Genomic DNA, 14,366 nt, shown 5'->3' on the forward strand with positions numbered 1-14,366 from the left:
TTATAAATACCTAGTCTTTCCACGGGCTCAATTTCAGCAGTTGACTCACTGTATTCACTCATACCCTTGGCATTCACAGCAGCAACCCTGAAGGAGTATTTCTGGCCCATTTTAAGGTCTGGCACAGTGAATTCAGTATTTCTTATGGTGGCATTGGTATGCACTCGGTACCAGTGATCAGTATCCTTCTCTTGCATTTCAAGAACATATCCCATGATGTCAATGCCACCATCATACATGGGCTTGGTCCATGCCAAACTAATGCTGGACTTGGTGGTATCCACAATTCTTGGAGCAGAAGGTGGTCCAGGGGTATCTGTGGAATTTAAAAAGGGGGATTCAGACATTATACAAATAAGGAAGCTTTGAGGTTTATATTTTTGGTTTTTAAGACTCACAAAGACATTATTCTTCTTGCCCCCCCCCCCCCAGTATTTCAAAAGGTCTTTTAAAAAGGTTTGGGGGGGGGGGAAACCCTGTGATTTATTAAACTCAATATTTTAAAAGGTCTTTTTATAGTGTAGTAAAGGATTAAAATTTAAAAAAAGGATTCATTGAAGATGTATCCTTATGGGCCATAAGAAATACAAGTTACCCTATGATCGCTGCATCTTAACCCACAAGTATGTAGTCACCTTCCCTTTCTTATTCTCCCTCCCCCAGAAAAGTAAGGCATTTTTGTTCTTTGTCCACACTCACCAAGATAATCTGCGTAACTGGGTTCCTCTGATATTATAGGACAGTGCTATATGCTATATCATTATCAACATCATTATTATTTTATTTTAAAAATTACATTTCTTTAGAAAGATAGATGTTTTTTTCCTGCTACTTTGGCTAGCTATGTTGGATTCTTCTAGCCCAGCTCATTGCTTAAAATACCTGTTCTCAGGGACTTTTCCTTAGTTGCTCAGCTTTCACAGGGTTAATATCACTTGTCACCTCTATGTTTCTAATGAGTACAGGAAGTGGTTTCTTCTTCTTCCCCTATTCAGTCACAATGGTATATTCTTTTTAGTCATTGGGCTCAAACTCTGTACAAGGATTTGCCACTTATTTTTGAAGCTCTTGTGACAATAATTTGTTAGGCACTTATTAGAATACTAACCTTTATGCTCTTCTTAAAAGAGACATTTTTTTCTTTTTAGTAATTATTATCACTACACAATATTTATAAAATCTCTTTCATATTGGTAGGAAAATAATTTTTTCACAGACTGGAAAATACTGTGATAATTTTTAGCAATGTAACTGCTAACTTATCAACAGAAGTATGGTTGAAATGTTCTGGCTTAGCTGTATTTAAGATCCCTCTAATAAGCATATACTTTTCGAGATCATTCATAAATTCCAGAGGTTCTTGGAAATGGTATATTGGTAAATTATTTGTAACATGGTTTTGATGGTTTATGTGTGATTCTTGGAACTCACATGATGGTTCTCGGCATGAGATAAAGTTGGAAGCTTCGCTGGGTTCACTGTTACCAGCAGCATTCACCGCGGTGACCCGGAACTGGTAATCACAACCTTCCATGAGGCCAGTCACCTTCAGCCTGGTATCATATACCACATAGTCTTTGTTGACACGTGTCCAGCGCAAACTCTTTTTCTCACGTTTGTCTACTAGGTAGTTGTTGATCTCATTACCACCATCAGATTCAGGTTTTGTCCATTGAATGATGATATGCTCTTTGCCGGCCCCAACTTCTTCAGGTATGCCCGGTTGTGATGGAATAGCTGTTTATATTTTTATGAAAATGAGGATGGTCAGAATTACACAAAATCACTATTGATAGGAATGCCTCCCTCTCCCCTGATTCCATTATATTTAACTACCAAGTTGTTTCAAAGTGTTCATACTCACTGAATGAGTTTCTGGCTACAATTGGCTCTGATTCAACAGGCACACCAAGGCCATATTTGTTCACTGCCCGCACTCGGAATATGTATTCATTGTTCTTAATGAGTCTGGTAACTACGTAGGACAGGGTTGGGCATTCGCCTTCGACGATCACCCAGTTGAGCCTGCTAGTCTCTCGTCTTTCCACGATGTAGTGAGTTATTTCTGCCCCTCCATCTTCCTGAGGAAGGCTCCAGGCTAAAGTGCACTTTTCCTCTGTTACTCTGCTGACGGTGAGCTTTCCACATGGGCCAGGGGAATCTGAAACAGGTGTCAATGGCAAGTAATGATTCAGATCTTTTTTTTCTCCACACTTGAAAATTCTATAAGAAATAAAAGAACATTTGACATGCTTACCAAGAACTTTGACCATGACGGACACGGCCTTGGTCCCACTGGCATTCTTCACTGTTAACGTGTATTTTCCACTGTCACTTCTGTCACAGAACTTGATCACAGCAGTTGCTCGTTTGCCTGTATACTGCAAAGAGATTTTTTCACAGAGATCTAGTTCCTTGTCCCCTTTGGTCCAGATAATTTTGGGTTCAGGTTTGCCACCAACTGCAGCATCAAGGACAAGATCTGAGCCTGCTCTGATGGTAACCAGATCACCCTGTAATCTGGCATCCAATTCAGCTTTGGGTGGAGCTGTCATAGGCAAAATGGATATGAATAAATATATGACAGTTTATTTTCACAAAATGGTAATCATTTAAAAGGAGTACATTGATAATTATTATTTATTTATTTTACCATATTCATCTCTGCAAGTGACAGGGCCTGTAGATTCTGATCCTTTGCTAATTACTCCTGCTGCATTCTTAGCCAACACACGGAATTCGTAAGTGTCTCCTTCACTGAGAGCAGTCACAGTGAAGAAATTGTCAGATACAATGGTATAGTTGCACTTTAGCCAGCGACCGTCTCCAACCTCACTGACCGGCTTACGCTCTACGATGTAGCCCACAACCTTGCTGCCACCGTCATACACTGGGGCAGACCAAATCAGTGACACTGTTGATCTTGTGACATCTGTTACCTCTGGTCTTCCTGGTGCATCTGGAAGGGATGCAAAAGTCAAGTTAAAAAAATACAACTCTGAATTCTAGTGTCAATAATGATGATGGTGATGATGATAATAAACAAATATACCCATTCAGTTTTAATACATACCAACTGGGTTTTGAGCCATCATAGGTCTTGAAGCTTCACTGGCTTTGCTAACACCTGCAGCATTGAGTGCGTATGTTCTGAACTGGTATTCTAGTCCTTCTACCAAGCCACTCACTTTGTAGTTGCACTCTAAGCATGGCACTTTGTTTTCTTTCGCCCAAAGAATGGTGTTACGTTCTTTCTTCTCAACCCAGTAGCCAATGATTTTACTGCCACCATCATGGTAAGGTTCTTCCCAACGAATAGACATGGCATTGGCAGACACGTGGTAAACTTCAGGTCTGGTAGGAGCACTTGGAGGGACTAAATATAAACAAAGGTATCAAATATGAATACAGTTTTATAAAATTCAAGGGAAATACTTAATAATGGAGTTGGAAATATTTTTATTTTTCTTACCGAATGGATGCTCAGCAATTATTGGTGCTGATTCTAGAGGCTTGCTGACACCAAATCTGTTCTCCGAACTGACACGGAAAGAATATTCCATGTATTTTGTGAGATGAGTGACTTTAATCTGAGTGCGCTTGACACTGGAATTGACAAGCTGCCAAGCTGTTGTGCCTGATTCACGCTTTTCAACTATGTAATTAGTAATGTCAGTACCTCCATCATCTTTAGGTTCAGCCCATGATAGGACACATGATTCAGCTGAGACAGATGAGACCTCAATGGGGCCAGTTACTGGACCTGGCCTTCCAATGACCACAACTGTGATGGTAAATGTTTTAACACCAGCTGTGTTTTCCAGGGTCAAGAAGTATCTTCCAGAGTCACCTCTCATGCTATCCTTTACAGACAGGGTGGTTCTGTCTTTTGTTGTTGTGATACTCACTCGATCTGTCTCCTTAAGTCTCATTTCTTCAAGCTTCCATGTTACTTTGGGAGCAGGACGACCAGTGATTGGGACATCAATGGTAAATGTGCTTCCTGCTTTGCAAGTTATGAGCTGATTAGTAATTCCAGTGAGATCAGCAGTGGGCTCAATTTGAGGCTCCTTGATGATGACAGAGGAGAAGGCTTCCCTGGGTTCACTGTAGCCAGCATCATTCTTGGCCTTCACACGGAATTCATATTCAGTGTTCTCAACCAGGCACTCAACTGTGAAAGTCAGCTGTTTGGTGCGACCAGCCTCAACCCAGAAGTCCGATCCCTTTTGTCTCATTTCGAGAAGGTAGCCAGTGATCCGGCTGCCTCCATCATGGTCAGGTTTAAGCCAAGCTAAGACTGCAGAGGATTTGCTTGTGTCAATGATATCAAGTCTCTTAGGGGGAGCAGGCTGTTCTGTGGCTACGATTGGTTCTGGCATTTCATAGGGTTCACCCACACCATACTCATTTTCTGCAGAAACACGGAAATAGTATGGAATGCCTTCTGCCAGGTCACTGACCTTGAGGATCTGACGAGTGCATTTTTCATTGATAGCCTGCCAGCTACGACGACTTGCTTCTCGTTTTTCTACCACATAATGATGGATTCGGGCACCACCATCAAGGATAGGAGCATCCCACATCAGTGTAACAGTTCCGCGGGTCACATCCTTGAAAGTGATTGGGCCAGGTGGGCCTGGAGTGTCTAGCACCTTTACAGTGAATGTGATTGATTTACTACCACTGTTGTTTTCTACAGTAAGGGTGTATTTCCCTGCATCATTTCTGTTGCAGTTTTCCACAGTGAGGGTGCTGAAAGAGTCTGTTGTGTGGATATCAGCCCGAATGCTAAGGTTGGAGTCAGGTTTGGTCCACACAGCTCTAGGAGTGGGTCTACCCTGGTAGGCAATGAAGAGGCGAATACTGGCCCCAGCTCTAACAATATGGGTCTGCTTGAAGTTTGCATCGATATCTAACTCAGGAGCTGCTAATCGGTCAACTGCTTTAATTGTGCCAGTCACTTCACTGCTCTCTCCTTTTCCAGCACCATTGATAGCACTAACCCGGAATTTGTATTCTTCACCTGCTTGTAGATCAGTGACTGTATATCTTGTTTTCACACATGCCTCTGCATTTACCTTGTGCCAGTCTCCTAAGTCAGCTTTGCACATTTCAATAATATATCCAATTATTTCCATGCCGCCATCGAACACTGGCTTAGACCATTCTAAGCTCACAGTTGTCTTGGATGTGTCTGTCACTTTGACCACAGTGGGAGCACTTGGTGGGCTGACCGGCTCTCTACATTTGATTAGTCTTGAGATACCACTTGCAGGTCCTACTCCTGCAGCATTTTCAGCCATGACATGGAATTCATACTCATTACCCTCTATCAGACCAGTGACTTTGAATCTTGTCTCAGAGATTGGTCTTTTGCTGATCACTTTTACCCATCGTGTGCTTTTCTTTTCTCTCCTTTCAAGGATATATTGTTGAATTTCATTGCCACCGTCTGATTCTGGCCTTGCCCATGTCAGGGTAATGCTATTGCCTGTTACATTACTAGGTTCTGGAGTGCCAGGGGCATCGGGAACAGCTGTAAAATGAAGACAAGTTAGACATGTTGGTTGGAAGTTAATCTTACAACATAGTACCACTTGGTAAATACAGATACTTACTGTATTGTATTTGAGCAACCACTGGGTCGGAATCAAGTGGCCTCCCAACACCAAACTTGTTAACTGCAGAAACACGAAATTGGTATTCATTGCCAGTTATTAGTTTAGTGGCAGTATAGCTGTGGGCTTGACAATTATCCTCAATTAGTGCCCAAGCAAGTCTGCTGGTTTCCCGTTTTTCAATGATGTAGTGAGTGACGGGAGCACAGCCGTCATTGAGAGGAGCATCCCACCACAGGGTCATCTTCTCGCCAGTAATATTGGTGAATCTTATTGGCCCAACTACTTTTCCTGGTGTATCTATAAGAAAAAGGTTCCAGAGTTAGTTTATTTTTCCTTGCCCCTTAAAAATGTAGTCAGGCATGTCTCTAACCCAAGTCCTGTAAATTGTAAGATTAAGAAGTTATTTCAGAAGTACCTTGTACTTTCACTGTAATTTCTGCTTTTGAGGAGCCAGATGCACTTTTGGCTTCCACACTATATACACCACGATGGTCTCGGGTAGCATCTCTAACAAAAATGCTGGTGGATCCTAGGACATCAGTTATTTCCATATTCATCTTCTTTTCAATTTCTACTCCATCTTTAAACCAAGTTACTCGAGGTACTGGCCGTCCCTGCACCAAAGCTTTAATCCTAAGGCTCTCTCCAGACTTAATAATGAGACCATCAAAGTATTCAGGGGCAAACTCTACAGTTGGTGGAACTATAAAAGAAATAGAAATACTATGAGTTAGTTTGGCTAAATAAAAACATAAGCATGTTTTACATTAGCACCATGTCCTAAAGCTTGGAAGGGTAATGTTTATCCTGTGTTACCAAAGGCTATTGTGAAAGCAGGATTGATAATTGAGAATTTAGATTATGGGGCTGAACATCTGCATGCTATCAGGTTATCCCCTTTTTATGTCTGTCATGTTATTAATCTTGCATTGCCATTTGTAAGAAGAAAACATTTATAAATCATTTACTTCCTAAAGCTGTTGTATATTCAAACAAGTTCCTGTAAGAGGTCATCAGCTGCACTCAAGCAAGCTGATGACTGTACCATTGGGTGTATGTTGTATTTTACTAACTTCAGTAAAGCTGGATAGTTATTCTTGAGAGTGTTTTTCTTTATTATAAATGACTGGAATTACAAAACTAAAAACCTCATTCCCATTTGCATGCTATTTATATGGGAACAGAGTGAGACAATAGCCATGGTAAAAAGAATTGATGCCAATTAGCTTTTTTTCTTCTTCTTTTTATCTGAAAGGTAGAAAATCTAATTCATCCACATAACAACCCTGGGTAATCTGTATGAAATGATGTTCCTGCTCCCCTTTTACAGACCAGGGGCCTAAAGGATCTTTAAAAAAATGTGAATGCCTTTAGGCATATTTGGAGATCAGTTGTAAATGCTTACCATTTTCGTCTCTTGTCATGATAACGCCAGAAGACTGCGAGGGCGGACTTACAGTACCAACGGCGTTTCTTGCAATTATTCTGAACTCATATCGATCCCCAGGACTAAGTCCCGTGACTGTGTACTGACATTCACTGACATCAGTAAAGTTGCATCTGATCCAGCGATCACTCCCTTGCCGTTTCTCAATGCTATAGGCCACAATCTTACTGCCTCCATCACGCAATGGTGGGTTCCATTTAAGTGTGATGGTTTCCCGGGTGACGTCAATGTAGTCAGGAGTGCCAGGTGGGTCTAAAAAATTATATGGAAATTAACAGTATCATTTCCGTAATCCATTTCTGTCATCAGCTCATTCACAGTGGAAGGAAAAAATGAATAAATCCCCTGAGCTCATTTTAATTTCAATTTTTTTTTTTTGTAGCTAAGCTTTAAAAAGAACTTTAAATTACTTTATTAGACTGACTTAAAATCATCCCCTTTGCTTTACTTGACCAGCTCTCTAGTGGACAGAAGATAGGTGAGAAGGTGATATGTGGAAGAAAAGCTGTGTTTGATTTACTTGTTAGTAAGATATTCAGTTGCTGAATTAAATATATTCAAATAATACTCAGTTACTTACCTACTGGAGAAACAGCTAAAGTAAATTTGCTTGGGTCACTGGGCGAGCTTAGGCCAGCAGAATTTTCAGCATATACACGGAACTGGTAATCTAGGCCTTCCATTAGTCCAGTAGCTCTATATTCTCTTCCAGATATTGGTGATGTATTAATTCTTTGCCAGAGGATGCTATTTCTTTCTTTCTTTTCAACGTGGAATCCAGTAACTTCTGAACCACCATCGTAAACTGGAGCGTCCCAAGTTAGTGACATGCCATCAGAAGTCACGTTGTATACAACTGGCTTTCCTGGGGGGCCAGGAATCCTGAACTGGTGTTTTGCCACAATAATGTTTGAGACAAGTGGCTGGCTGACTCCGTATCTATTTTCTGCCCTAACTCTAAACTGGTATTCAGCATCTTTGACTAGATTAGGAACTTTGAAAGTTGTCCTGGCAACACTTGAACACACCATCTTCCAATTAGTTTGTGAAGCTTCCCGCTTCTCAATGCTGTAACAGGTAATTTCTCCTCCTCCATCATCTTCGGGCACGTCCCATGACATGATGACACTGTCAGCCTTGATTTCATCAAATCGAATGGGCCCTTTGGGCTTTGATGGTGGGCCAAGTGTGATGATTGTAATGGGATAGGAGTTTCTACAAACTGCATTATCGAGAATAAGGGTGTATTTCCCTCCATTCTCTTTCTTGACATTCTTAATACTCAAAGTAATTTTGTTTTCGGTTTTACTGAAACGAACATACTCGCTTTCTTTCAATGGCAAACCATCTTTCAGCCAACTGATAGATGGTTTGGGTTTTCCTTTATAAGGTAATTCGAGGTGCACATTATGCCCAATTCTCACAGCGACTTTTGCCCCCGGGATATCTGACAGGTCAACTTCAGGTGTAATTACAAGTTCTTTCACTGTAATTGGCCCAATAGTGACAGCATCACTCAGCCCTTTCTCATTTTTGGCGGACACTCTGAATTCCAGGACTGACTGTTCCTTAAGTTGGCTAACTTCAATTTCACAGGTCTTACTTGTGCCAGCATGTGACCATGTTTGTTCACCTTTACCTTTCCTTTCCACAATGTATTCTGTGATGATGCTACCACCATCAAAGTCAGGCTTGGTCCAGCTCAGGGTAACAGAAGTCTTTGTTGAGTCTTTCACTGACAGATCACGGATAGGAGCCGGGACTTCAGCAGGCTTCACTGGCTCTGTAGTTTCACAGGGTTCCCCAATTCCAATTTCATTTTCTGCAAGAACTCTGAAGAAGAATGGAGTTTTCTCTGACAAATCTGTTATCTTAAAGGATGTACCGGTACATTTGTGTGACACTGAAGACCATGTTCTCTTGGTGCCATCTCTCTTTTCAATGACATAATTAATTATGGGAGATCCTCCATCAATGAGAGGAGGATCCCAGAACAAAGTGACTGTGCCTCGAGAAACATGTTTCACCTGCAGTTTCTGGCAGGCAGCTGGCGTATCAAGCACTTTAACACTCACAGTCGAAGACTTTGGTTGACCAACACCGTTTTCTATTGTGAGAATATATTTTCCTGTATCATTGCGAGTGACTTGAGGAATCATGAGTAACGAAGATGAATCGGTGTTTTGAATGTTGTATCTGGCATCACTGCCGAGATTCTTCTCATCTTTTCTCCATGTTACAGTAGGTGGTGGCCGGCCTTTAAAGGGAATCAACACTTGTACGTCTTCACCAGCTTTAGCTATAACAGAGGTTCTGAGAGCCACATCTAGGTCGATCTCTGGTTCCTCTGCAGACATAAAATGGACATATATTTTAATTTTAAAGCAAAAAAATGAATGATTTCCTAGGAGCACTCCCATAAAAAAAACAAAACAAAGCACAACCATACCAGTGGGAACATACCAAGTATATCTTTAGCTTGTACAGGTTCAGTCATTTCTATAGGTTCTCCTTGTCCAGCACAGTTTACAGCAGATACCTGGAAGTAGTAGTTGACTCCAGGTGTGAGGTTTGATACCACATATTCTGTAGTTCTGACCTCTCCCTTGGTAGAGACAACAGTCCATTCCTCTTCCTCTCCTTGTCTCGTTGCGACAACATATCCAGTAACAGCACTGCCTCCATCATAGACGGGTTTACTCCAGCCAAGAGTGATGGAGGATTTGGTTGAATCTGCTATTCTTATCTTAGCTGGTGGGCCTGGAGGGTCTGGAATGACCATTCAGAATACAGTAATTACACGATCATGTACAATTTAGGGACATGAAGGAGACATAGGTGAAGATGCTGCATTTATGAGCACTTACCGATAGGATCAGCAGCTTTGTAGAAGTCGGATGGTTCAGAAAATGGACCCTGACCAGCAGCATTTACAGCGCAAACTCGGTATTGGTAGTCACTGTTTTCCGTTAGGCCGGTCACTTTCTCTCTGGTGTCACGGATAGTCTCCTTCAAGACTTTAAACCATCCCAGACTCTTCTTGTCTCTTTTCTCAAGGTAATAGCCACTTACTTCACTACCACCATCTGCAACTGGCCTGCTCCAGACAACAGTCATTGAATTCTTGGTAATCTTGGTCACCTCCGGTACGCCTGGAGGCCCAGGAGTAACTATTTAGAAAAGAGAAGGAAAATGAGTTTGAAGGATCGACATCATTGATAAATTCTACCTTTCAATCTTCAAATCCTATGTAAGAATATTAGTTTCACTGACTATCCTTTCCCTTGTGACAGATGACAGTGAGGGGAGATGTGAGACAAAAGAAAACATTCTAAGAAAATCATTTTAAGAAAACATACAAGCTAGCAGAATAGTTCATTTGAAAAATTTCAAGCATTTGATTTCAGTTTCCTAATGAAGTCATGTCTCACCAAAGGCATTCTTTGCTACCACTGGATCAGATTCCAGTGGATCACCAATTCCATATTTGTTCATGGCTCGAACCCGGAAGATGTATTCATTTCCTTTGATAATTTTGGTGGTGGTTATGATGCACTCTTCCAAATTTTCAGACACCATAGACCATACTACGCGGCTTGTCTCACGTTTTTCCACGATGTAGTGAGTGATTTTTGCACCACCATCATCTGCTGGAGGGCGCCAGAGAAGGGTTATTTTCTCAGCAGTGACCGTCTTAAATTCAATGGGACCACCTGGAGGTCCTGGTTTGTCTGTGAACGAAAGAATAAAACAATATGTCAGTACTTTTTAAGAGGCTACTAATTTAAAATTGCTAAGTTTTAGGCAAACAAAATATGACGGCCTATAATCAGCACCTACCAAGGATCTGTAGTCTGATGGTGGCTGAGGCTGAGCCCATGGCGTTCCTTAGTTTTAGTTCATAGATTCCACTATTCAGGCGACTTGCATCTTTGATGAGTATAGATGCAAGGTCGGTGGTATTTTCAACACACACCAGTGCGTTGGTTTGTAGCTCTTTATCATCTTTATACCACTCAATTGTAGGCGCAGGTTTGCCAGAAATGCCAGCTCTGAGCTTCACAGATGTACCTGCTCTGTATTTGACAACTTCTGTATATTCTAGAGGCAAATCAATTACGGGTCCACCTGTAGGAAAAACAGATGAGAAATATTTAAAAGACCACAAGGATGGAAAAAATAATTGCAACTTCGAAGTAGGGTCACTGGCTTTTATTAATATATATGTATATAGTAGTTTTAATTTTATTTACTTACTATTTTAAACTTTAAATTTTACAAGCCATGCTTCTATCCCAGATGGGGAAGAAAGGTTGTGAGGAAGCTCTGTCCTCCAGTGACATTGCAGTAATCACACAGGGACTTCAATGCCTTTGAAATGTATTTTAAAGTCTATCAGGTGTTTAATTCCAGGGACAAAATGGGATATGGTAGTGAGAACATCCCGAAGAAGCTGCATTATACATTTTCTCTCATTCTAGGTTCTCCTTTCTTTTCCTCTGACTACCTCCTGTTCTTGTTATCTTCCCTTCCCAGTTCACTGACATCCAACTGTAGGCCGTTCATGTCTGACTCTTGAAGTCTGAATTCTTTACTCACAGGGCTCTGTATTTCACTGGACAGATTCTCTGCCAGGCTGCTTAGAACTTTTGAGATACAGAACTAAATTTGACTTGCTTCACAGTCTTACAACAGTGTCCACAAAGCCTGATTCATAAAGAGCAGCCCTGGGATTCTGAGCATGAGGACAGGAGTGAATACTTTTGCCCAGATATCAGAGAGACTCCTTCAACACAGGGAACTTTTAGAGAAAGTGTCACCGGGTACCTCACCCTCATGAAATTTTAATTTTGAAACCATTGTTAAGTTGAATGTGTTCCTGATTTTCCAGAATGGCCAAGTATGTGTGTTTTGGGATGACAACAATGTAGAGAAAGTTCTAGAGTCTTTTTGAATTCCCACTCTACACTAATGATCTGCTCCATGTTAGGGAAGTTACATAAGCACTCTAAACCTCAGTTTCTGTTCTATAAAATGGGCTAATGTTAGGGTTGTTAGAATTAAGGGAGAGAATTCATGAAAAATACCCAGTAAATGTTAGCTACTGCTAATACTGTCATCATTAATGCCTCTGTTTGGTCTTTTACTTATTTAAGAGGAATATTCTCTGGGCATTCAACCATGGTTTTAATTATTGATTCTGATAGTTTAAAATAGAAAAGGGAAAGCACCAACTCATACAATCAAAGAATTCTAAAAGGTTGAATTTGGAAGGGACTTTAGATATCCTGTAGTCCAAATCTCACATTTTACAGTTAAGAGACCAGGAGAGATTAAGGAATCCTCCTGAGACTCCCAGCTGGTTCACATACTTTCTTCTAAATATCTAATTAAGGTGCATAGTAAAAGATATTCTATAGATTAGGACCAGAAAAAGTATGCAAAAATATTGGGTTAAATTGCTGTTGGGATTCAAAGTTCTAAAAACGCTTACCATAAGAATCAATGCATGTAATGGGCCCTACAACCTCAGATGGATTGCTGACTGAACCAACGGCATTCCTAGCAAAGACACGGAACTCATACTGGGAATTCTGAGTTAAGCCAGAGACGACGAATTGAGTCTCGATAACATTGGTGAAGCTGGCCTTGGTCCATCTGCCATCCGGAAGGTCTCGTCTCTCAACAATGTAGCCTGTAATCCTGCTTCCTCCATCGAAAGCTGGTTGTTGCCATGAAAGGCTGACAGAATTCTTTGAAATATCAGTGATACGGACATTTCTTGGAGGCTCTGTGGTAATAAGAGAAAGCAGGTCAGTGGAACTTGTGTCAACATTATTTTGTTTTGCAGAAATAAGATTTTGCATTTTTAAGTAGTCTGAATCATCCTCCTCATGAAAAATACATACCACAGGCATCAATGGCTAGGACTGGTTCAGAAGGATGGCTGGGTTTTCCAACACCAGCAGCATTTTCTGCATATGCCCTGAATTCATAAATAAGTCCAGCACTGATTGTTGTGACTTTGAAGTGAGTTGTGCGGATGACCAATTTGTTGACTTTTTGCCATAAAATACTGTTTCTGTCTTTCATTTCCAGGTGATAGCCTATAACTGGACTGCCTCCATTGGACACTGGTTCATGCCAGCCCACGGTGATGTTTTCTCGAGTAACGTTGGTGACCCATGGTGTAGATGGTGGTCCAGGTGTTGCTACAAAAGAGAGAAATCCCTTAGGTTAATACAGACACTTAAAACATTTATGTAAATGAGAACCTGGGATCTTTAAAAAGTTTGCAACTTACTGTATGGTAGTTTGACAACCACACATGCTGAATCTATGTGATCACTGATGCCGAAGCGGTTTTCTGCCTTGATGCGGAATTGGTATTCTTCTCCTGTGGTCAGCTTCATGATTTTAATCGTGGTTCTTGCAACTGTTGTAGACACTTCAGTCCATACTGCAGTACTTGTCTCTCTCTTGAGTACAATGTAATTAGTAACTTGACTTCCGCCATCATACTTCGGTGGCTCCCATTTGAGAGTCACGCTTTCTTCTGTTATATCACTAATCACAACAGGGCCAGTTGGGGGACCAGGCCTATCCAGTACAATGATGTTAATGAAAGCTTTGGTTGTTCCACTGGAGTTGGCAGCAGTGATCTCATACCTTCCAGCATCAGTGGTAACACTTTCTTTGAGATTGATGGTCAGGTTCTCAGCAGTAACTTCAGTATTAAATCTCATGGTTGCCTTTAGGGGGACACCATCTCTTGATAAGGTCACTTTGGGCAGTGGTTTTCCAGAAATTGGAATGTCAACTTTAAGGTTTGAACCAGCTCTCACATATACAGTATGACTTGGGAAATTCTTCATATCAATTTCAGGTGGTTCTGAAAAATAAGAGCATGGTAGATGAAGGTGAAAAAGAGTCTCTAAAAATTACATCAGTACAAACCATCTCAAATTTTGCTTCTACATAAAATTCGACATACCTAGTTGTTCCTTAATAAGAACAGGAAGCAGAAGCTCTCTTGGGTCACTCAGACCAGCTTGATTTTCAGCAAACACCCGGAAAAAGTATTCAGAATTCTCCCTCAGACCAGAAACAATGTGATGGGTTGACTTTACCACCGCACATCTAACCCAATTTTTCTGTCCCTTTTCTAGTGCTTCAATGACATAGTGTACAATTCTGCTTCCACCATCGTGTTCTGGCTTCAACCAGGTCAGGGAAACACTATCTCTGGATACACCTGTTACTCCAAGTTTTTCAGGTGGGCTTGGTTTTTCTAA

The 14,366-nt window shown here is 41.1% G+C and overlaps 1 protein-coding gene across 1 annotated transcript in view; it reads right to left on the reverse strand.

The window, feature by feature from the left end:
- Positions 1 to 14,366, reverse strand: part of TTN (titin) — a 269,090-nt gene that overhangs the window by 17,193 nt on the left and 237,531 nt on the right. The window contains 19 exon segments of the mRNA XM_044913684.1: positions 11 to 316; positions 1,432 to 1,737; positions 1,865 to 2,161; positions 2,258 to 2,548; positions 2,654 to 2,959; positions 3,074 to 3,376; positions 3,473 to 5,539; positions 5,622 to 5,921; positions 6,040 to 6,327; positions 7,030 to 7,323; positions 7,652 to 9,418; positions 9,535 to 9,840; positions 9,939 to 10,241; positions 10,503 to 10,802; positions 10,912 to 11,199; positions 12,566 to 12,862; positions 12,981 to 13,283; positions 13,376 to 13,963; positions 14,066 to 14,362. Coding sequence (XP_044769619.1) covers positions 11 to 316; positions 1,432 to 1,737; positions 1,865 to 2,161; positions 2,258 to 2,548; positions 2,654 to 2,959; positions 3,074 to 3,376; positions 3,473 to 5,539; positions 5,622 to 5,921; positions 6,040 to 6,327; positions 7,030 to 7,323; positions 7,652 to 9,418; positions 9,535 to 9,840; positions 9,939 to 10,241; positions 10,503 to 10,802; positions 10,912 to 11,199; positions 12,566 to 12,862; positions 12,981 to 13,283; positions 13,376 to 13,963; positions 14,066 to 14,362 — 9,207 coding nt within the window.

Source organism: Neomonachus schauinslandi, chromosome 3 (assembly GCF_002201575.2).
Source record: "Neomonachus schauinslandi chromosome 3, ASM220157v2, whole genome shotgun sequence".
Taxonomy (NCBI): Eukaryota; Metazoa; Chordata; class Mammalia; order Carnivora; family Phocidae; genus Neomonachus; species Neomonachus schauinslandi.